Source organism: Temnothorax nylanderi, unplaced genomic scaffold (genome assembly GCF_030848795.1).
Source record: "Temnothorax nylanderi isolate EJ_2023f unplaced genomic scaffold, tnyl_v1.0 TNYL_tig0039_pilon, whole genome shotgun sequence".
Lineage (NCBI taxonomy): Eukaryota > Metazoa > Arthropoda > Insecta > Hymenoptera > Formicidae > Temnothorax > Temnothorax nylanderi.
Window position 1 is genome coordinate 633,999 of NW_027249101.1, and position 24,858 is coordinate 658,856.

Consider the following 24,858-nt stretch of genomic DNA (forward strand, 5'->3'; position numbering starts at 1 on the left):
CGAGGCTTCGTGGCTTTTGGCTCACAGAAAACAATGCGGTAACAAGCTAATTTCAAATCTAGCTAGCATTCATAAATTTCAAATATACGAAAATACTGGCTAAGAGATTTGAAAAAATCAGAGCTATTTCGATATATTATTTTACATAAGAAGCAATACTACTTATATAATATTGCATTTGTAGGAATAAAATCTCGTTAGTTGACTCACCATGGGTGACCATTGACGATTCACATGGACAGGAAATGGGCGGTAGGACGGTGGAGTTTGACTTGGCAGGGTTTAACAAAAGACGCTCCTTTATTATTATCCTCTCTCGATAACAAGTGACTAGCACTTCGAATACAGCGATCGACATCTGCCTGGAATCGAATTACGCACTCTCTCACTCACACACATACACATATACATACATATTTTAGAGGGACGCTAATTTCAAGTGGAATGTATCGTGAAAAAGAGAGACATTAGCTCCGCCGAACCGTTCCTGGTTCGAAGAAGCCAGCTTTAAAAGCCTGTGTTTTACGGTATTTTTTTTCCGTTGGAAACTGACGCGCTAAAGGGGGATCATGCAATTTACTGCTCGTTAACTATTCATTCTTCTAAACGTAATGTAAATAGAGTTGTTTCTTTTTTTCGTTAACACTCGCATCAAAAGGCACGTCAGCTGCTGGCAAAAATGTAAACGGACTTTACATTGTCCGGAAGGCACTCTGAAAAAACTCTTTACAAACTACGAATCTCAAAAGTCGATCGTAGTCTTTATGCTAGAAAAAAGGACCATTTACAAAACAACGCGCGCGATCGAAGAGCTTAGCAAGAAGGCAAATAACCAACACTTTCTACGATAGAGTACTCGATAATCGATCCGTCATTTGACGGACGCGACATGGCATTCATTCACAAACGATTGTTAATATCTTTTTAATCCATTAATAGCTGTTTCTTATCGTTTATTCCGGTCTGCGAGAAATCCAAATGCAAATTACGATAAAATGATAAACTGAAAAATCTTCAATTGAGATTCAAATCTGTATTATTTCGTATCCTTTTGTTGCGATCGTAATATTCTTCATCATCAGATCGAATAAACAAATCAAATAATAATCTTTAATTGTAAACATCCGCACTCATTATTCTTTTCTCTTGTATGTAAATCTTAATGATTATTTAAGTCTCTGAGACTCTCCGCAGAGTATAAGTGAACGTGTGCGCTATTTACACTTAGGCTACTTTCTTTAGGAACATTAAGGTCATCGAATCAATCACGCCTGGCGATAAAGGTGTTGAAGTCGCTCTCAATAAGAGCGCTTGCGAACACCTTCCAGATACAACTGAGACGATAGGCAGAAAATCGAATCGAATCGCGATCTCTTCCACTTGGTGGAAATATCGAAATTTGAAAGACTCACGGGTTTCGTTCGGAAGCATCGAGAAAAAAAAACATAAACCCTAAACAGTATAAAATATTTTAATCTTGAGAAACGATATTTAATTTTGAAATCATAATTAACAAAGAGATAACTAAAAAATGTATAGAAGTGTAAAAACTACGAGTTAAAAAATTATATATAGATATCTTTTGAAAAGTTTAGATTTATAAATATCACAGAAGAAAATAGAAAAGAGCTTATTACGTTTTATGTATACTGTTTAGGGTTAATAACGTAATAACTTAAACACCGAGTGATGTGCAAGTATTATATGTATCCCAAATTATAAAAGTTGCACTCGCGGAACTGATTGCAGGGCAATTCGCAACCATAAGATCATTCTCGATAAATCGTTCTAAGGACTACATCGTTCAGGAACAACTTGCCAGTCACTTGTAATCACTGTGAAATTATCATAATATTAAAAAAAAAGTACCTTTGCGTATCACGAACAATCTCTGAGTTCTACGTCGACACGCTTCTCTCCCGCCACTGAGAGCAGGATCACACGCGAACACCATGTAAATATCCTTCTTCGGCACATAAAAGTTTTTTCAAAAATAAATGTCGCCCTCCATGACTGGAACCTGCTCGGAGTTTGGATCTTTCAGCTGCCAGATGTTGAAAAGATCCTTTAAACATTTCGCACGTCAGACTTCCAGGGGGTATTGTACCTTGGACCCTGCGTATCCTCAAAGCCAGAAAATCAGTCTTATGTCCTCGGAGTTTAGGTCCTCGAATATGCTTCAGGACCGAGTTTGATTGCCTCGGGAATTGATTAGCAAATGTATTTTTCTTTACAAGATGCTTGAAAAGACTCATTCTCTTGCCAACGGACGAGAATGGTCTTCTGATCCCAATGATGGCGGCCTTTGTTCAGGAAGGCACAAGGGAGATTTCTACATCCTTAACGAGGACCTCGTCAGCGATTGGAGTAGACGTTGCTGCTGAGGACGACGATGTCAGTTCTCCTGCCTGGCTCATCTCGTCCTCCGAGGAGGAGGGCGCATAGAAGGCGTCATATGCTCAACGACGGCCTCTTCTTACGGTCCTTGGTGGTGTTCTTGCCGAAGATCGTCCCGAGGACTCTCGAGACCGAGTGGACGCCCAGTTTCCTGCGGATCGGCAACGCTCGCAGAAGCTGGACCGACCTCGCCTCCCGCAGGAGCGCCTGGAAGGCTAACGCCGCTCCCGCGGGACTCTCCGCGGCGCTCACCTCGTAAAACTGACATCCATGCGCCAGCGACAACTGTTGGCCTTCGTCCACGCACACTTCTCTGCAACAGAAACGTTTATCGATTTCTCTTTAACGATCTCTTTGACGAATGCGCGCCTTCAAGATATCCAAGATTTAAAAAAAAAATTCGAAATGTCTGCAAGAACATACTTTGGAATTTTCTGTTAATATTTCTATGTAATTCAAAGTGTCTGCTTTGCATACTGAAAGTACTGCATTTAAATCCCAGCTCACCTCAAACTCGGTTTATATTTAAGCATAATGGATTTGGATTTAATGGTATTATTATTATTATTAAAGAATTAAAAATTGCAAGACTCGAAACTATGTAAATTTCCCAGGATTCACGAATTTTCATCTCGTAAATAGCTTTGAAACTTCAATTCTTAAAAATAACGAAAATTTAAAGATCTTTTAGCTTTAACTTCGAAATCGTAAAACTTTGGGATTTACGGCCTCCCTGCTTTATGACTCTCCTTATAATTAAAGACTCGGAACACGCTCGTCGCTTGAGAGGATCATCATTTCGCATGATTCACAGGGAATGGTTTATGTCGCGGAACACTCGAATCATGTGTTGAAACATCGATCGGGAGCGGCGGAAATGCGGACCGGATGTTGCGGGCGTTCGCAGATTTATACCGCTGGCGGACGTTGGCGCTTTCCAAGTCAATGGAGTCGTCCAAGGCTGGAATTAAATCCTCGCAAAACGGCGGAACGTACCGGACGGACGACGGATGCTGAGTTTGGCAAACACCAGACGCGTGGAGAGAGAGAGAGAGAGGTGATTGAACGACAACCGTAAAGACCATACATTTATGAGAGGAAGCGGAGTCACTGGAATTTCGCCAGGATGAAGCCGCCAGGCGCCACAGGATATTTATGATGTTAGAGTTAACAAGAACTTTGTTAGCTCTTGTATATTTCTGTACATCTATATAATGCGCGCTATATGTCACGTTTATTATAACATATGGGATATTATTTTATTCAAAATAGAAAGCGGAACGAATTTACAGAAATATTTACGAAATTATTTAATTTTTAAAATAAAGCTTTATAAGTTCAAGATATATATAAGAACTTGGCAAGTTTGACATTTCATTATATAGTCTTTAAAGTTTTGAAATTATATTAGATTAATAATGTTTCACATACACTACAAAATTGGCTTTTCGAATCAACTTTCGAGTAATTTGATGATAAACATGCCGACCGCAGGCTGCTTTATGCATTTTAATTACCACACACACAGAAAAATGCGGATTGAAAGATTCGGGATCTTCAGATGCTTGGAATGAAGACGGGAAGGCGAAGGAAGGGAGGGTATCCCTGTATTTCCAGCGTGGATAGCGCGGCTCTACGTGTGGGGCAGAGGGGCTCCGATATTTATGGAGACAATTAAATTCGCAGGAATACATGATCCTCACGGGGTGCGCGTCGAGAAGAGGGCACGTGGGAGGGCGAGCGATTAGACGCGATCGTGCACAAGCCGACGTGCCACGCTCGCGGCCGTTAATATCTCCCTGTTCCCTTTTATATTTTATACGCGAGGCGCGATCCCCCCCCCCCCACACCGTTGTTTACGAGCGGCGGGTGTTGGTTTCTGTCGTTCCCGCGCTCTTTCTCAATTCGCAGTAGACGGACGAGATATTTACGATGAGTATTCTGAGACAAGAAGCGCGTCAATACGCTCAATCGGATAATACACCATAAAAATGGTACGTGAAAGGATGACGAAGATTTGTGGAGGAGAAAAGAAGCTGTAATCACACACAAGTTTCACGTACAATTGCAAATCAAAAGATTTTGAGATTTCCATAAGTAATAAAAATTTTTCAAATGAAATTTGAGGTTTTCAACGTCCAAAGCTTCGAGAGAAAGGAAGTTTACATCCAAAAATACTCGAAATACGAAAGTTCCAAAGATAAAAAATCACAGTCCGAGAAACTGAGGCACTTCAATTGAAACGGAAATGGTTCTTCCCGAACGAGTCTGTCTTGTCGCGCCTCGCTGCGAGGGATTGTCGGTCGCGATATTTCGAGATAAGCGTTATCGATGCGCAATATTCGCGACTACGACGCGACAGCCTCTCTGGATGCATCTAAAGCGGCGAAAACTCGTTCTCGGGAGAGTGGTCTCACCAGCCCTGCAGCGGACTTCACTCTAATCTTTATGAGCTCCATTAAGACGACGAGCGTGGCTACTGGATAGGAGAGACCACAACGCGGTGGATCTGTGTGGCACGACATTCTACGAATTTCCAAAAAAAAAATACAGAGTTCTGATAGCACTTTTCATAGTTCTATAGTTCTTGATAAAAATTAAAAAGAGTTTCGCATTCCTTATATTAAAAAATCGAAATTTAAAAAATATCCTAACTTCACGAATTTAGCACATTTTTTCAATTTCGATTTTTTAATATAAGGAATGGGGAACTCTTTTTAATTTTTATCATCAGGAACTGTAGAACTATGAAAAATGCTATCAGAACTCTCAGTATTTTTTTTTTTTGACATTCGTAGAATGCCATGCCAACTTCACAGATCCCAACGCGGTCCCCTCGGATCGATTTCAATATTCTGTCATTCTTCAAGCTAAAAAAATTTTACAATCTTATAACAAATTATTTATTCTTCAAAAAGTTTACATCATTAGTATTTTAAAATTCTTTAATAAATTTTGCACTTTGTAACTAAGATTTAGTAGTTTAAAATCTAAAAATTTTAAGGTTCTTTAAAGCTAAGAAAATTTTAAATTCTTAAACTATAAAACTTCAAGGTTTTATAACAAATAATGTATATACCTTTTTAAGGAAACTTTATTTTGTTTCGTAGTCTTACATTAAAGGTAGAGTCACGCCTGATAAGATTAATTTAAAATCGATCATTTTCCGTACATGCGACACGCAATAAGGAGAGGCGCGCTGTAATTTATGACCCGGGGATCGATGGATCTCTCGAATAATTCCGGTTTAATTAAATTTCTCGACGATAATCGTGACAGTTACGAAGAGCGTGTATCTCTTACATGCCATCAAAATGCCAGTTACGTAAATCGAATTGCTCTTTTCCCGTCAGTGCCGCAATCGCCGTCGCGGATCGACGGCCAATCGCTCGCTTGCAACACCGTCAGGTCTGTGACATTTTATTTGTGTGACATTTTTGGTATTCGCCCGTGGCTATCGAGGCACCCCGTCGTCTTTCCCCTTTGTTAACTCTCCGCGAAATTTCCAGCAAATGCACGACCCCTTTATTTACTTCGATCACTCTCGTATACACGCCTTGTAAAACTCGCTCGACCTCCGCCTCGTCATCCTTGCTGTTCTAAAGGTGAGTCCGAGGTTGAAAGGCTGAAATGCCGAGAGTGCACCCCTCGTCGAATTCTATTGTGCCTATCTCGATCTATTTGTCTCTTTTTTTTTTTCATTTACGTGATATTTAACATCTTACAATTAGAGCATGGGGGAGATGTCGCTTCTAAAATTATCAGATTGATGAAACCGTTCTACTTTGAAATACCACGATCTTTATAACGATAAATTTTTCAAGCCTCGAGTCCTTGGAGATCTTAGATGACTTAGATCGATAGATTCTCGAGTGGAATAATATATAACTCCAAGCCAAGCCTTAAAAATATATATTTATTTATTTATTTATAACATCGGTTATAATTACACAGTAAAAAATTTTGTGTCAATGGAAGTCCACTCTCAATTTTGTGTTAAAATAACTCATTCATCGTGTTATTTTTGACATTTAGAAATGTTATAAATGTCGATATAACATTTCTAAATGTCAAAAATAACACGATGAATGAGTTATTTTAACACAAAATTGAGAGTGGACTTCCATTGACACAAAATTTTTTACTGTGTACACGTCTGGTCTTGGAACAACTCTTATTTTAAAGGAGATAAAGCATGAGCGACTTGGAATTCCTTCGTGAATGGAGTCTCGGCACGAATGTATACTTTTTCGAGACATCCTGTGTATAGTAGCATCGAGCGTATGTAATTGCGGCGCCGCGCCGCCGTCGTTACTAGATCATCGGTGAGATTTCTCCCGGTATGCAAAGCCCCATAAAGGCGACGTAAGGAAGAGAAGGTGGCTCGTAAGGCGAGAAAAGGAGCGTGTCTTCGTTAACGACGATCCGCATTCTTGCGGGAATCGCGCGGGAAATTCCTTTGCGTCCGCGATGAAGAAGGGATACCAAGTGAGGTTCTGTTCACCTACGTGTTTCTTCCGCGACTACAACGGTCGAGGCGCGATCTTCGCGATGCAAGCGACGTAACAAGCGATAATGAAGACGATTCATTAGCGGAAAGAGCTAAAATAAGGATTATCTTCGGCTGTCGAAATTTTATTTTGAGAAACTGAAAAATGATATTTTATTTGCAGGCCATTAAACTAGGATTTTAGGAGGCTCGAACCTAAGAGGAGATTTACGTTCTTTGCATTCGTATACGCTTGAAAGAAAACCATCGATCCGTGAATCCTCGGCACGGTAGGTTCACGAAGTGCGTCTCGAGAAACTCGAATATTTATTCGCACGCGCATCACTGTCCTGTTAATTTACCAGCAGCGGACACATGAGAAGCCGATCCAGCAAGGCTAATGAGCCACCACTCTTTATTCGAGTTACAAGCAAAAAAAAACAGCGATCGCGTACTTGTATTTCCTAGCTTTCTCTCGCCCGAATCACGCAACGTCGATGATGCACTTTGAGTGATTGGTTGCATAAAATGCGACGAGATGCATTTAGCACTCAAGAAACCGCGCGCAAGCCACACCTTTATATCGCGCGTCTTTTATTGAACAAGCTATGTTTTTCCACGATTTTTCGTTTAACATTACTGCATGAAAAATCACGTTATGCATCGAAGAAATTATACTGCATTATAGAAGCCGATCGCGTCGCCAATGATCACTAATTGCAAAATTAGTTTACTGAATTACACTCAGTGTTATGAGAGAAATTGATATTTCTCTTATAAATTTAAAATCAATATGTGTCATCTTATAGAAATTGTCTTATAGAAATTCTTGAATTAAATTATAATAAAATAAATTTTAATTCTTAAATATTTCCGGATATTTAAATTGCTGATTCTTGCAGAGAAACTTATACAAATCTCTCTAAGAATGTGATATGAAATCGAGGAAATTTATACAATAACTTAATATCTTCGCGTTTTCTACGATCAGCAAGCTCCTTGACATGACGCCCATTTATCCGCATACTTGTAGTCGAACCACCGGATCCTCGACGGCAATACGTGAAACGTGACACGTGGCATCTAGACCGCAGACCGCAGTGTCAGTATCGGATGCCGCCGATTCGAGAGGGCACCCGGTAGTGGTCGTGTCGTTCGTCGGTCGTCTAGAAACCGTTCACGCGATATTTTGCCACGCCAGATCTGTTTACCTGTCCAAGTCGCTTGACCGACTTGGATGAGTCGCTTGCCAGAGTTGACGTGCCAGTCGGCCGATTAACTTACTCCGTCATCGTGTGGCTGATCGAACGTTCGGTTCGTTGAACTGGTTTTTACGAAAACGCGCACCGTACCGGCAAAAAAAAAGAAACTCACGTGCGCGCGGCAAAAAGCCCCTCTTCAAACAAGAAACATCATACAAAAAGTTTCCAGCAATTCCGATAGTTTGCCAGTGGGCGCAAAATATGCGAAAGAAGTCACAGAAATTAATAATATCAAGTCATAATTTAAAAGACTCAGACATTTGAATCATTCTTGAGCGCTCGAGGATGTAAGAATTTTCTATAATTCAATTAAAAAGTCTCCTCTACTCGCGTACAAGGAAACTTTGAGACATGAAGAATCAAAGTGTCTCATTTTCCTCTTCTGCGAGACACCGAAACAACCGGTTCGTGGTGGGCAACGTGAGTGCAGAAGGGACAACAAAATCGTGCCGAGACAACCCGATAAAATGCCGCGAGGGGCTGTCTGAGAAAAATACAAATCGCGTGGTGCACGCGAAATCTCACCCCGTCTAGGAAACAGCCGGCAAGGATCCTGTTACTCGCAGGTGGAAAGTGAACTGCAGGATTAATAGAGGCCGGGCATCAGCACGTATACCTATATCGCGCGCGCGTGTGCGATCGGCATAAAACGCGACGTCGAGAGAAAAAGAGGAACGATCGAATAATCGACGATTCGCCGAGGGCGATACACGAAGCCGTGTCGCGCGATCGGAGATCGCGCGACGCGAAATGATATTGTAATTCTTGCGCCGAGCGAGCCACTTTAAGCGGCCCTCATACGATTCGTATCGGGCGGTCGAATGAGCTCCGCGATAAATCTCAACTCCGAGAACGAGATTCGACATGACGCCTGTTTGGCGCTAAATAAAACGCGTGAAAAATCAACAATCTTGATTTTCATGATAAATTTGAACAATTTTTCCTCGGAAAAAGACATTTCGCATGGGAAAATATTGTGCTTTGCCCTCCAATAGTCAATATTCGACATCTCTCTTATATTAAGTCCGATATAAAATTTCCGGAAGTACTTTCAATTTATTTAATTTAAGAAAAAAGGATTACCGTTAATCAGAGAGATATTTCAGACATTGACGGAAATATTGACCGTGTGAGTGCCCCTTAAGACGACAATCGACGAAGTGTGCCAGACTTGCGAGGCCGCGGGTAAAAATGGGCCACAATGTGTAAGCACAACATTACTTACGAACACACACAAGCATCGTTTTTCTTTTGATTTTATTAGCGCGGGAAATATATTCAGTTATGTTCAGGTATCATGTAGCCTATTAACAATTACTCAACAGCGGATTGAAATGTAACTACAGTAATATAGTATCGAATTCTGCAAGTTTCACCCGATGATATCAATAAATTATAATTCAAAAAGAACGCGCGCGCGCGATCATTATTTCTTATAATTATATATGATGCGCGCGATGAACGAATTCCGAGATGCACCGAAAGGGCTTCTCTCGCATCAGTGAAAAATTACGCCGTTATTGATTTATTAATAATTACTGTTTTTACGATGCGCGTGTGCGCGGTTTATTTGGTCGTATATCAGTCAGAAGATCGTCATCGGACGTTACCCGGAGATACACGCCCGCCCCATGTACGGAACTGTTAATCACATTTGTAACAATGTTGTGATTTACGCTTACCGTGCGTGATCCAAATCTCTCTTGTTGCCGAGCAGGAGGGCGGTGAAATAGGACGGCAGGCGTAGATCCGCGAGTTGCTTGAGAAGTCCGCGAGCTTCCTGAAAGCTCCGCTTACATGTCACGCTGTAGACCACGACGAAGGCCTCGCCCCATCGTATATGCGAGTACAGGCAGCCATTCTCCTGAAACAATCGATGGAACACGACTGATCGCTGTGACATTCAAGAATCGAGAATCGGATTTAATTTGACGTATCTCTATTCGTATCTGCCGATATCCCAGCGCGTTTCAATGTAAGACACTCTGTCTCTCTAGATGCTATCGGCAAATAGAAATCGATCTTAGATACTAAATCCTTCCATGCTCTAAAGAGTCTGAGGAAAGAGCCCCGCGTTTGTGGGATATTATTGAAAGAATAGAAAAGCTTAAATAAATCCTTAGGACTTTGCTCGGAACTTTCGCATCTTAGAATATACGCACGACTAGCCTTTTTGGAGCATCTGTATCAGAGTGTATCTCTTTACGCACGCGGATAAAATCGTCTTTAATGACTTGAAAAAAAAAATGTGTGTCGGGTGAACACGTATAAAATTCGCTGCGCGTTGATTCCTCAACTTGCGTTCATAAATTTCAGCCATCACCTAAACTGCGGCACATCCGGCGGGAATAAATTTTATAGACTGAGATAAATATATACCTGGTCCATGTGGGTATACATGCATGGGCGTTATTTACGGTCAAATCTGTCGAATTAACATTGCGTGTAACGTGCTCGTAAATAAGCGCCGCAAGAACTCCGGCAACAGCGAGTACGTTCCTTCTATGCAATATAACGTAATGTTATAACGTCTTAAGAGTATCTTTGATATCCAAAAAAGAGCTTCAATGCTGATTGCATCGTATAAAAAATTACGCTATTGTCCAAACAAAAATTCAATGAGACTGTATAGAGTTTCTCGAAATTATGGAGAATTTTGAATTTTTTAAACATTTCTAATTATAAAATTTTAGAATTATATAAGTGCGATTAAGATAATTTTAACATTATCGAATCACAGTACTTTAGGTAAGAAGACTGCGAAGATTACATATTACATTGCATATTATTGCAGAGGATAAGATACTATTAATTCCTTAGATTCTTGTTATTCCGACGTTTCGTACTTTGGGAGATCAAAAAATCAGAACAGGGATATACCATATATATTTCGTCTGTAGCCCCTAACAGACGTCATCGACGTAAAACGTCGGCAGGCGTGCATCTGTCGCGTCGCGAGACATGCTCGAGCCGCTCATAAATATTTATTGATCGATTGTATTCGAGGCAATTGAACGCGATGCCGGAATTACTTTCGCGCGTGTCGCATGAATGTATCGGCGTGGCGGCGGATTGCACAACCGCCGACGTCGACGTGATTCGTCCAGTTATGAAATAATGCAGAACGCCTCTTGATTAAGCAACGCCTTAATGCACTTTGCATCGCGTCGCGTAATTTCATTGAAAATGAGCCGCAATTATTCACTGACACCGTGTTCCCTCACGGTTGAACGTGACAAATAAGCAAGTGCATACGTGAAAATCCAATCTGCATTTATAATTTCGCCTGTACATACATCTTTGTACTTAATTTAATTTTGGTTAGCAAATTTAGAGAGAACAGCTCTTTTGTAATAAAATTAAGTTAAAGCATGATGTAAATGTGATTTGATGTATAAAATATTATAAATATATATAAACTTAAAATATTTTTTATCCCTGAACAATCCAGATATATTTATACAAGCATAATTTTTTACGTGTTTTAAAATTTTATAAGGGAGACACAATATTAATAAATTAATTGATCATTAATAATTTCCAAATAATAATCTCTCAAAACTAAAGTTTCGTGACATTCTGAGAAGAAGAATTTTGAGAACTAGGAAAGGTCGGTAGAAAAATGTAGACTATAATTTTCGACAGGCGGCCTTCTTAACGACGCGACAGTTAACAGAACACCCGAAAGGACGAAACGATCGTGCTGTCCATTCAGAATCGATTCAAGTGGGCGAGAACCGCGCGCTTTAACACCTACGCGATCCTGCCGGATAAGCAACGATCGCCCCGACGACGAAGTTATGTTTCTTCGTGTTCGTGGCGCAGATAACGATCCCCCGGCTATTCGCTTTTACGTACAATGCAAATATTGGCGAATAATAATGCTCCCCAATTAGAAGACCGCGTATTCCACATAAACGGCTTTCCGTGAGATCAATGAATACGCGAGTATCGCAAAACCTTGAATTTCAGTATTATGATTCACGCATGTGGCAAATTAAAAAAAAATATTACAATATGGATTGTGTTTGTATTCGACGTTATGCAACAAAGCATAACGTTAAGATATTTAGCATTTTTGCTGAATAAGAAAAGAGTTAAGTACTGAAACCAGGACGCATGTACGTTGCACACCTTTTTAAATTATTATTGTCCATATTTTACATAATATAGCGTATTCTTATATTATATTATACAAATATATAGATATATTTGTAATATTTTTTGTAAGAAAATCATGTACTAAAAATTGATTTTGAAACTGGATTTAGGACCATATAAAATAATTATAAACTCTACTTAATTAATAGGCAGCAATGTGTTTGGGTTTTACTTAATTGTATTCTTCAAAGTACTTTTGTGTGTGTGCTTATAGTGTTTACAAGATTATTTAATCTTTTCTACGTACTAGTGGCGCGAATTTAATCTGGGAAGCGAAACTACGAACGGACGTGTACCAGCGTATTCCGGGACGTATCTTTCCTTCCTGCGACAATGCACATTTCTACGAAAGCGACATCAACCAACCCGACGCCGCGGGACGCCACATTATTACCTGGCCACTGACAATGAGTTACAGTGTTATTACTCGTAGTTTTATAACGACAGAGTTCCTACTAGGTTCACTCTTGGGGAAAAAGGAGAAAGAGAAATAGAAAGAGAGAGAGAAATAAAGATAGTAGCTTATGGTTGATATAACGAGTGGCGGGGAGTAAAGTCAAGGCAATAAACTGAATTATCGTTGTAACACTTTGAATCGCGCGTTACGATCGGCTTACATGGGAAAGATCGAGTTCACGGTGTATTGGTTACAAACGAACGAGTTAAAAACAAGAAAAATCATTGATATATTTACTTATTTATCGCGCGGCGCTCACGCAGCTATTCCAGCCCGTTGGTTACGCGTACTAATAACATTATTAATCCTGTCGATTAAATTAACGTTGATTCGTCTCGCGAACGTGTAGTGCATCGTTCGTAAAAGAAAAAGTTGTGAAAAACACTCTGAGGTAGCCCGCATCTCATCTCGTTTTTTTTTTTCAATATGTATTAACCGTTATTCTCGAAGAAACAAGAAAAGCTACATGACCATCTTGAGAGACATTCGGGCGCGAATTGACGTTTACGCGGCTTGTTTGCGCACATGTACACCATCGAAAAATTGAGATAAGACCGCTAAAATGGAATTTCAATGTCAATCTGAAACTTCGTCATCAAGACGAAGACCGATTGTCGAAGTGCGTTGACATACCGCGAGTGTAATGACTTGTAGAAACATTTTTAGAAATGCCTGACAGTGACGTGAATTAACGTGACGTCGAGGAAAATGGAAATATATGTTTGTAAATTAAGACGTGCGCATTCCCGAAAAGAATTCGATGATTCGTAATTCGCTGTAATTAAGATTTATTCGCGTTAATTAAAAACGTCACACGATCCATCTAAGTCAACGATCTTCTGTTCACTTCTAAAGAGAAGCGTCACCTAAACCAAGATTAAACTTAATCATAATTGATTATTGATTAAATAAGTACCTACATATGATTACTTTCAAGTTTCTCTGATATAGTTTGACATCCAAAGAATTAAATTGCAGTAGGTGGAAGAATATAACATACGGCAATATGAAAGCAAGGCTGCCGGCCAATCGCATTCAAGTGCACGCAAGTCCCAAATGGCATCGTTACATTCGGTCTTCCGTTCCCTGCCGTTCTTCTCCCTCTTTCTCATCTTCCAGCTTCTTTGCCGGGGGCAAGGAGGGCGCGCGCTTAATTATCAATTATACCTGCCGGCCCTCCCACGAAAAGCAATCGCAATTACGAGCCGGTCACGAGGCCAAGGGGGACTAGTCAGCCCCTTTTTCTTCCTCCCTCGCTCACTCCCGCCCTCCCCCGTCGTACGGAGATTTATTTCGTACGTGCACGCGGATGAAGAACAATGCGAGAATTGGGGAAGTGTGTCACCAGGCTGCCGGCACTCTTCATATTCGCGAGGCGGAACACACCTGGGCGCCACGCGGCGCGTAGCATCCCGGACCGGAGCGGGTTGGCCGGCTCGGCCGGTCCGAGAGATGAGGCGGTATGATTGATACTTTATTGCGGTACGCGCGCGCGCGCACACCATTGACCCGCAAAACCATATGTAGATTGTAAGAAATGAGACGCGCGAAAATGACAACAAAACGAGATAAGCGAGAGAGGGCGGGAGGGAGAGAGAGAGAGAGAGAGAGAGAGAGAGAGGCGAGAAAGAGGGAGGAGAAAGGTCGGTGGGAGGAAAAAATTAATCTACCAAAAGTGGAACGTCCGCGCGATTGGAACGAGATGAAGTACGATTGATACTTTATTTCGGCCCGAGACATTGACCCATATATCGAAATTATAGACTGAGTAATCGTATGTAGATTATAAAACTGTAACGTGTATATGACCGATTGCACACAGTCAGACTAACGTCAATTGGCAGGCACGGCCGTTGTTAATCAACTTTCCCTTCTCTATCGACAAATCGAAATGAAATTAATCAGTCAGGTCAGGTAGGATTAAAAAAAAAAAGAATATGAGAAGAAAAAGTAAAGTACAAATCGGTACTTCAAGCCTTCTCGAATTTTTCGCAGCTGAGAAAGATAAAGCGTTACGGAAATGCTGCACGGCATTTTTATTGATTTCTTCTATTTCTTCTTTCTCAATGTATTATAAAAGAAAAGGAATAACAAGCTGCGTGATTGTTAATGCAATTGCTGTCAAGAGTTTATGTAAGTGTATAGAGCAGTCAATTGTTCAGAATTAATTATCGCGCGCAATGATATATTTACTCCGACACCGTAAATCTTGACAACTGAATCGGAGAGACAGCTCCAACTATTCCCATCGTTTCGGTCGGTGGCTAGCCGCGCCATTATCCAGGCAGTTATGAGAAGAGGGAAACGGGTAAGACGATCAGCTGACGCGAGAATATTTGCGGAGCAAGCGCGGAGCCGTTGGTAATGATATAAATCGGTCTTATAAATGGTTTCCGTGGTGGCTTATCTCGGCTGGCCGAAGATTTACGTGACGAGGAACAATGCACGATGGAAGTATTAATCGTGGCGGTCGACGAGGTCGAGAGCAAGCCGAGAGCCAGTCAGCAGCCACCTACCCATTTGTTGCTCGACTTCCTACCTACGTGGCCGATTCCGCTGGAGAGCGCCTACCTGAACTCCCGTGCCCTTGTTAAGCCGGGTTATTATTATACCCGCGTTGTGGAACACCTACTGCGATCCTCGTGATCGATATTACAACGAAAAGGTCTCTCTCACTTTCTCTCTCTCTCTCTCTTTCTCTCGGAAGCCAAGCGGAAATTCTATGAAACCCGAGCCGAGCCGAGAGCAATCGGCTCACTCACCTCGGTTATGCAGGAAAGTGCGATTATTACCTGCAACGCGGTTGCCTCAGATCCCCAAGAACCTGGGATATTGTCCAACAACCGGAATTTTTGGAATTCCGTGTGTTTCGCAATCCGGAGAAATTTAAATCTTACGAAACTTAGATCACTAATGCCCATTTCTACCAATGTAGATTAACTTTAATCTTGGTTTAACTGACTTTCTATCTTTTTCTAACTTTTACAACTAGGAAAAGATGACAGGTAAGTTAAACCAAGATTAAAATTAACCTGCGTTGATAGAAATGGACATAATGCCCGTTTTCACCAACGTCGTTTAACTTTAAACCTTAGTTTAACTCACTCTTTGTCTCTTTCTAAGGGGGACTGTTATAGAAAGAAACGAAGAATGAAAAACGGGCATAAGTGTCGATGCTATCGGATTTTTAGTGCTTGGCAATTGGAATTTCTCAGCTCTTCGAATCTTAAAACAATTAAAAATTTACATCTTTTCAGATCGCGGGATTCAGTTATGCATTTTTTAGAATATGCGCGAAAAGATCCACGCGTTGGATTTCAGGATTTAATTCCGCGTATTAAAATCGAGATAAATCATTTCATTGTGTGTCAGAAATCGTCCTTCTCGGATGTAAATACAGTGCAGTCACGTCATTTATCTTGACGGTCGTGCCAGTAAAGGTCTACCAGATACCATAGAAGGTAACAAGAATCCAGTAAATAAAATTATCGCTTAATAACGGCACGCATGGCTTATCAAGCAGATGCACGCGATCACGTTACGATACCAAAGTGCTGAACTTAAATCGACAAATTGAAATGCGATCGTCTGATATTATGCAACCAGCATCTAAAAATTTCTAAGAAATCCTGAGATATTCTCAGCGTTTATCCAATTCAGATTAAATACATTTTAATCTGACCAAGGAAATAAATCGGAACTTGAGAATTCTTGGTTTGTTAAAACTTTGAGACTTTAGAACTTCGAAATCTTTAGATCTTTGGAAATATCCAAATTTCTGATCATATTGCTATACTTTTAAATGTTATATTTAATACGAGATGCAACGGAACGGGTTTCTTAGCTAGACTTAATGAAGACAATTCATTATAATGTACTGTGTACACACAGTAGCGCTCCGAGATTAATTAAGTCCAGATTCGCGGAGTCGCTAGCGGGCATTAGCGGACAACGGCGGCAAGAAACGTTCCGAGCATCCGGGGGAGAATTTATAGCCGCTTCTTGTGAGTCTTGTGAACGCGACTTAAGACGCGTGCCGCTGTCACTGCGGCCGGTGCCTGCGACAGTCAGCCCGACCGACTGTCTTCGTTAGTAATTGACATCACGATCCGCATGTCCGTGCGTCAGACGCACGCACACCGGGGACGGGGACCGGCTGCAAAAAGGGCCTCTTTCATCGGTTTCCTCTCGACCTGTCGCTTGACGCGTGCCTATAAAGCGCCACGTTGCACGTCACTAATTGCTATCGGCGATACCACACGTCGCGCGCTTTCCAAGAAAATTCGCACGCGCGAGAAAGGTGGCTTTAGGAATGAGCCTCATCGAATTCTTTCGCCACGCGATCCTACTAAACCGGATGCTTTGCGAATTCTGTCCGCAAATTGCGAAGAAAAACTGCTATCAAGTGCAGTAAGAAAACGTAATCTATTAAATTGATCACACATTTGAAATAACCAGAAGGATTGTAGAACAGAAAAGAAGAGCACAGACTAAAAAAGATACAGTATTATACTATACAAAATTGTATTTTGCAAACAAAGAAATCTACGAGTTATTAAATCTAAAAATGCATCAGCAAAGTCTCTGAGATCCTATAAAATTCTTCCATAATATCGCTTGAAGTACATACATAAATTCTTGAAAATAATTTTTTACTTTAGTACTCGTGTTTCTTCTTTCCTCAGTTTTCTCGAGATCTATTCGTTTTACTCCGGATACGTTTTCGCAATTTTTCCTTTCCTTAGTTTTTTTTATTATGCGATTAATGAGGTGTGGCTCGAGACTACCCATTAGAACCATCGCATTAGAACGGTATTCATCATTAACATGACGCGTAAGACGGTCAAAGGTAGGCACGCTAAACTGGCACGAGTGGCTGCAAGCACGTAAACGTTCGCGTGAACATAAACTGTGTTCATAGACGTCGGCATTGAGGGACCGTGGGTGTCTTCAGTGTCTCAATAATTAAAGCGAAAGTGTCCTCTCAGTTGCGATGCTGTTTTTGATACAATAATATTTATATTGTAAGAAAACAATTTTAGAAAATAACGTAAATCTTTTGTACGCGTGACATTTACGTCAAATATTTAGAAATATAAATACGCAAAATTGTACGTGCAACCCGTATTAAAATTTTGTACAAAAATTTCTTTACTAAAATGCATTCTCCCAGCAAAAGTTTTTTTATTACGGAAAACTGTTTACCACATATCTTTCGACGGACTGCTTATAACAAGGAAAATAATGAATTATCCCCGAAAAGGTATAGATTTTAGAAAAGACCTGTATCAAGTAGCAGAAATTAAATAATGTAACAAATGACATTTGGAACCGGACACTTCCTTGTTGGCGAACGAAGATTGCGGCCAGCCTTGCGTGGCGCTTATCTGCAAGGACATTTGTACGGTGAATCGTCTTGGTCGGCCGATTTTCAGGCGTATCTTAACGGCGATTGGGGGATCGGTATCCGCTACTCGAGCGTTCTAGCTCGAAAAGTGCGAGCGCAACGCGGACGTTGACCACATGCGCTCAATGGGTTCGTGCACTTTAAATGCCGGTAGATCGCACCCGGTATCGTCGAGCGAGCGCGTATCGGGATATCAGGATGCACGTTACGTAGGAATGTCGGAAACGGATAATTCCGTAGATTAGAGCGCGTTTAGGTGCGAGGCTTATGTGCCCTTTAAGCCGCGGCATCCTCGTAACGTCCGGCGCAACGCGATTAGCTATCATCGAGGCGAGAAGTTCCGCTGCGGAAAAAGATACGCGGTTCACACTAAATTACAACTCATAAAGCTATAACGATAAGTGAATCGAGTCGATTTACGCGCAGCTACACCGAAGCAGGGTACATGTCATAAAACAATATTTCAAAAACGTTTATATTTTTCACAAGTGGTTATAATGCGATAAATAAGCGTATATTTATAGAGAACAAAAATATTAAATGAATATTGTGGTACTTTTCAATATATTAGAAAAGGATAGAGAGAGAGAGAGAGAGAGAGAGAGAGAGAGAGAGAGAGAGAGAGAGAGAGAGAGAGAGAGAGAGAACAATTATGTATATAGAAAAAAAATTTAATCCATCTGACGTCATCTTTTTTTATTAATAATAAGAACTAAAAAGAAGTTGGTAATTCTATAAAATATTTGTTACCAATTTATGCATGATTAGAAGAAAGATGATAATTGCGATTCTACAATGTATTCGAGGATGCAGCAGCGATAATATTCAGCGTATCGTATCGCGGTCGAAACGCGAGATGTGCCTGCGAATTTATGCCACTTCCCCCTATGGTATTAAATACGCTAAGCGTAATATCGCGGTTAGATATCGCAAAAGAGGAATGCAGGGATAATTGGAAAGATAACACCGTGAATGTACGATGCATTATGTATTTTACTGGCACGGCCGAGGCCTTACCTTAGCAACGAATTATCGGCTGTTTGTTCTAATACCCCGTTGCACGTCTCTCAGATAGGTGAGATAGTCAGAATCTGGGTCCTCTCTCTCACGAGGAACATGAGAGCCTGGGTTCCTCGGTAATTTAAGAGCTTTAGCAACTCGAACGTTTACGAGCTTGGGAACATAAAGATAGATATCAAGCACCTCGAAAGAGATCAAATTCCGAAACGTGAAAATTTGGAACCTGGAACCTGGAGAAAACTGGAAGCCTGATCTTGCAAACGTGACAGCACTGAAGTTACGAAACTTGAAAATAAAATTTGAAAATTGGAATTTAACTGAAATAAATTGACGTTTGAAATTTAGAGACATAGAACGTGCAGGTAAACGTCTGTACAATCATATTCCAATGTAAAAAAAAAGTTGAAAGGTTTTTTTTAGTCGCACAACAGTCGACAGCTTTCGGATTTACTGAAGTTGAACGTGAGTTATAGTCGACGCAACCTGATAACAAAAATGTCGAGATGAAAACGATATGTTGCTCGTAAATGTTGCAGCCGTGATAAACAGCGCGTTGTCCAGGATTGATTGATCCTGGCGCGCGCGCGGTGGAGTTTCGCGGAGATTTGCCGGGAGTAAAAGGGGGACCGACTTAAAAGTCTCGTTCACAATGGGACCTCACGCGTTGAACGTGATATATTGGTACAGAGGAGTTAGAGAAGTGTCCGCTGATAGTGTATTTAATGATCCGCTTCTTCTACATCGACTTCCTGCACCACTGCCACACTGATCCACATCGATATTGATCTTCCTAGATCCTGTTCCCCAACGACATTCCCGCCATAGTTTTCTTGCTAAACTAACTAAATTCGAAATATTTTTATTTACTTCAAATATCGAGTTCAGCAAGAACTGAAGATTATACAAAAATCTCAAAATATCGCATCTAAAACTTTTAAAATTAAAAACTTTGAGAAACAAAAATCGCAGAAGCCACCTATCTATGTATAAATATTAGTAGTGAATTTTTTATCTTTATAAATATAAATCTAATATTGCCAAAATATTTTTATATTTAAATGTAAAGTCCGTGTCGAAATATTTTCAAGAGTATTCAACAATGTTAGCAGGCAAAGGGGCGTTTAAAACGTAATTTTATACACGTACGTACAAATCGCCGACATCGCTTCCTGTTCCAGATTATTTATTGTATCCAGGCTAACGGTACATGCATCTTTACGCGTTTCACGTACAAGGTTCTCTAAATGGACAAGCATTGTTTGCGAGTCGTGTAGCGTCGGTTAATGGTGCAGTCGTATCTAAGAGAGATAATTTAAATATTGAAATTATCGCGAGTAAAATTTAAAGCTTGAGTCGCGAATCTGAAAAGGAATAATGCTCTAAAAATTGAAAAAATAAACATTTCAGAAATAATAAAACATAAAACTTTTAAAATTCTCATTAATATGAAAATCTATTAGAACTTGATTGCCTGAACATAAAAACTTGAAAGATCCTGTCATGGATTTAAAAAAATTAAAAAATTTAAAAGTTCAAAAATCTGACAACGTGAAAATCTATAGGAAGTAAGGAATATAAATATATATATCAATTCATTCAATGAAATGTAGAATTCGAAGAATCGCGTCTAGCCTGCCGTCCTGCGGATCACGGTTCGCGGCCTTTTAAGCGACAGGTGCAAACATTCAGGGAGCAGCGCAAAAAAGGAAGCCGGTAATTGTAAGCCCCGGGTAGAAAAACCAGTTTGCTAAAAACAACCCGGGCCTGATCGAGTCTCGTTGCGGGGCTACCGAATAACCAACGGGGTGTCGGTGTAGCAATGTGCGTGTGAGGAGCTCGTGAGAAGAGCGACTTTTAGAAATCCGCTTTAAAATGTCTCTTAAAACCTGCATCCTGCGGAAATTATCTCGCCTCCCAGGAGAAGAGGCCTCAAATACATTCGAGATATTTTGAGTTGAGCGACAAATTATATTAGAATGAATCACTTTTATGCGTTATAAAAAAAAAAGGAAAAATGAACCTTCTTAACATTTTTATTATGTCTCTCTGATATGACAACTAAATATAAATTAATGAGAATGTGGTTAAAGTTATTCGAACATTGAAAATCTGTTCTTTAGTATGACGTTGACGTTTAACTCTAACGTAATAAATGCACGCAGTCATTCTGCCACATTGAAAAGGCGCCACAGAGTCGCAATACTTGAACTTAAGTAGGAAATACTTTCTATGAATGAACTTTCTCACCGCTCATCGAGGGAAAGATACAGTTAAATGCCAAAACGAACCGAAGCCGGAGACCCGCAAAAAAAAAATTGCAACTTATTTATTCTCTCGCCGCGTAAAGCTACCTTCCGTGCTGTTATCAAATTACAAGGAAAGTCTGTCTTGTTTCAATAATATAACAGTTTATCTTCTTGGATAGTTTTAAATGACTTAAAGCTTGAGATCGTAAAAAAAACTTAGAGACTTTGAATTCTTAGAAAATCAGAAATTTTCTGAGAAAGTCTGATTTCATGTTGTAAAATCGCATTTTAAGCTTTAACAAGACAAACTAAAAAAATTTGAGATTTTAAGAATTAGACTAAAAAAAACGATCACATCACAATCTCGGGATTGTCTAGTTTAGAAATTTCGCGTGTCTTTGAACTTTTAAAACCTAAACTCTTTAACTTTACAGAATATAAATGGAAAACTTCAAGAATCGTAGATCAATATCAAAATTTCCGTTGTGTTTACGTTCGTGTCGAACAACAATGATTTCAGTGAAAAAGGAGAACAATGCCTTATTCGACATGCTATAAGCGACCTCGCTGGAATTCCAACAAGCTCTCTGGTCGCGACAGGTGAAGCCACGTGTTGTTCGTGCAATCGCAGTCGCATTCGCAGTCCCCTAGAATTTAAAGACGTTCGTTATTCAATTCAAATACGCTAACGGGCCAGCTCGCAGGACTTCCGCCTCAGCGCGACGTTCGTTGCTGTGTTCTAGACGAATTGGGTTAGGAAAGGTCAGGTAGAGACGATCGACCTGGAGTCGGTTGTCTGCGAGAAGAGATTCGCAGTTAAGTATCATTTTTCAGAGAAAGTATCGTATGGAAAGTGTATGTGTCTCGAATACACATAACATACGTTAAAAAGTAGAAAGCATTATATATTACAAAGTACTATATATTCTGATTGTGAGAAACGCGTAAATATATTTTAAAATAAAATGCGAAATTAATCTGAATACCTATATCAGAAACCAGTGTACTAAATATTAATACACATATATATTATAATTAGGTGAAGACACAATAGTTTTCAATGTTTGTTGAATTCTATGGCATTTTCATCTAAAGTATAAAATGAAATTTATCTAGATCTCATAAAATAGCGATTTTTGTGAATGGGACACGCGTGTCGAGTATTCAAAGTCGCTCTGCAGAAATATCGCCTTCGCGATTTGCGAGTCGCTCGTTATTTTGCCAGCGTATGATGGATGTGGGCCTTAAGGACTGCGGGAGCCCTATATTATATACGGAGGCCTCCGTTGAAAGAAGATATATTTAGACCGGGCCCTTGAAAGATCCTGCCTCGTCTTGGCACGTCGCGAGGCGAATTCATTTCGCAAGCGCACGCAGGACCTTTTCCTTGATCACGAGGATAAAAGATTCACGAAAGGACACAGGATACCGTTGCATCGATGCATTATTTATTACCCTCGCGAGACGAGAGCGCACGCAATCGAATGTGATTCAGATAAATAAATCGAACTGTTCAGCTCGCCATAAAGACGATTGCGCATGAAAATCTAGTAAGAAAAGCACATTTTTGTAATTTCGAGTACTGTAATTTATTTAACAGCGAGATGATATAATCTTTTAATGTAATTACAAGAAAAACTAGGATAATTTTTAGGATAGTTAACTTTTTAGATTAATTTTTTAATCCGAAATTTTTAAGACTCTAAAAAATAATCTTTAAGTTGCTCCCCTCACATTCCGTCAAAGAGTTTTTATTCTCTGATATAATTAATATTGAAAACATATTATTTTGTTACAATATTAAATACGTATATTAAGATTTAACTTATTGATTAAATTAAATATGACTGTTGTAAAAACTTACCTCGCACCTGGACGTGTCAAGTATCTCGACCTCCGTCGTGACATTATCAATGGTGACGCTGTGTCGATAGAGAAAATCTGCAACAAGTAGAAATTAATGTATTTAATTGATCATAATGTCTCTAGTTCGATTACTATCGCTCTAAGATCTCGTGTAACTCGCGAGATAAATCAAAAACAACGACAGACGAAGTAATCTTCCTTAATCGGCATCATTTCGAAGATACTCTTCGAGCTCTTTGGATATGTTTAAGCGACATTTTCTCAAGTATATAGAAAACGCAGCTAATGCGCGAAAGTGCCGTAGCAGTTAGTAACGACAATTCCAATTAGTTACGCCGACGCTCACTGCTATGTCATTACGATCATTGACAATGACGCGTGGCTTTCGTTTGAAATTTGTGATCAAACAGATTCGAACAACCGCGTATTAAGATTTGCATTTTTCGATCGTTACACGCTTGAATTATTCGCCCACGTAGGCAATCCTTGAAAATACCCGCAAATGTTTATTACGTATTCGAATTACAATTTTGAATGTTCGCATTTCTATTATCTTTGATGTAATAAATTTCTGTACTTTTTCGTTTTACATTAAAATCGAGGCCTTTCGGACTGTTGGACTTTTAGTTTCTCGCGGTTTCTAGAGTTTAACATATTCAAATATTTAAATTCTTGGACTTTGATATTCGTCGCGCCTCATATTTTTGAATACTGGAACTTTTAAATCTTCAGTTTACACTTTCGACAGAACGGATGAAAAAGGGAAAGCTCATATTTCTCGGAACTGATTAGAGCGCTCGAGGAGCACGTGCGCCTAAGGAGAAGAAGAAGGAGAGGAGACGCGGAAATACGTCGAACACAGTAGCCCTAACAGGATAAGCACAATAAATAAACGATAAATAAACTCATGAACACCTCGTAGTGTCGGCAGCGTGAAGTCGAAGAGGCGCAGAAACAAGCAAATAAGGATGCTCGTTATATTAGCGGCCGTTACGCTCGAGAAAGTTTTATTGCCGGACAATGCTGATGGAGGGACGACCTGACCAAGCGTTGCGACGGAAAATTCATTGCATCCTCCATGTGCGCGAGAAACATCGGAGCGTGCGGAAAAACAAGCTTCCAAGACCGCGAGATGTAATTTGAACTCTGCATGCAAGACGCAAAGATTTCTTCTGCGCTTGTGGAAAGAAATCGAGCGATCTAGATAAGCGGAGATAAGCTAAGGCTGAAGGATGAAATTTAACGAACGGAATTATTTCCGAGTAAATAAAGTGGACGTATATGCAGGAGTCGAGAAATCTAATTGTAGTCCCATCTAAATACAGGAACTATTTGCATATCGGACGACATGGAAAGTTAAATCTTTGATGAGAAACTTTGATAAAAGTACCAGATTTAATTTCTAAGAAAACGAAAGTATGAGGAGATACAATAAAAGCTGTAAGTTGACGAAAAATAAGAAGTAACCGTGACACACTTTCGTCGGGTGCAACTGGAAGTGTATAACTGTCACCGATCGCGCGGATTCGGCTTCTGCCAGAGATCCATCTCCG

The 24,858-nt window shown here is 40.1% G+C and overlaps 1 protein-coding gene across 2 annotated transcripts in view; it reads right to left on the reverse strand.

Moving 5' to 3' along the window:
- Positions 1–281: 281 nt before the first annotated feature.
- LOC139771420 (ras-related and estrogen-regulated growth inhibitor) overlaps positions 282–24,858 on the reverse strand; it is a 43,169-nt gene continuing 18,592 nt past the window's right edge. For both annotated transcript variants that reach the window (XM_071704170.1, XM_071704171.1), the window contains exons 4-6: positions 23,304–23,380; positions 9,831–10,012; positions 282–2,710 (exon numbers count right to left, since the gene is read on the reverse strand). In XM_071704170.1, the coding sequence (XP_071560271.1) occupies positions 2,452–2,710; positions 9,831–10,012; positions 23,304–23,380 (518 nt within the window). In that variant the 3' untranslated portion in view covers positions 282–2,451. The remainder of the gene's footprint in view (positions 2,711–9,830; positions 10,013–23,303; positions 23,381–24,858) is intronic.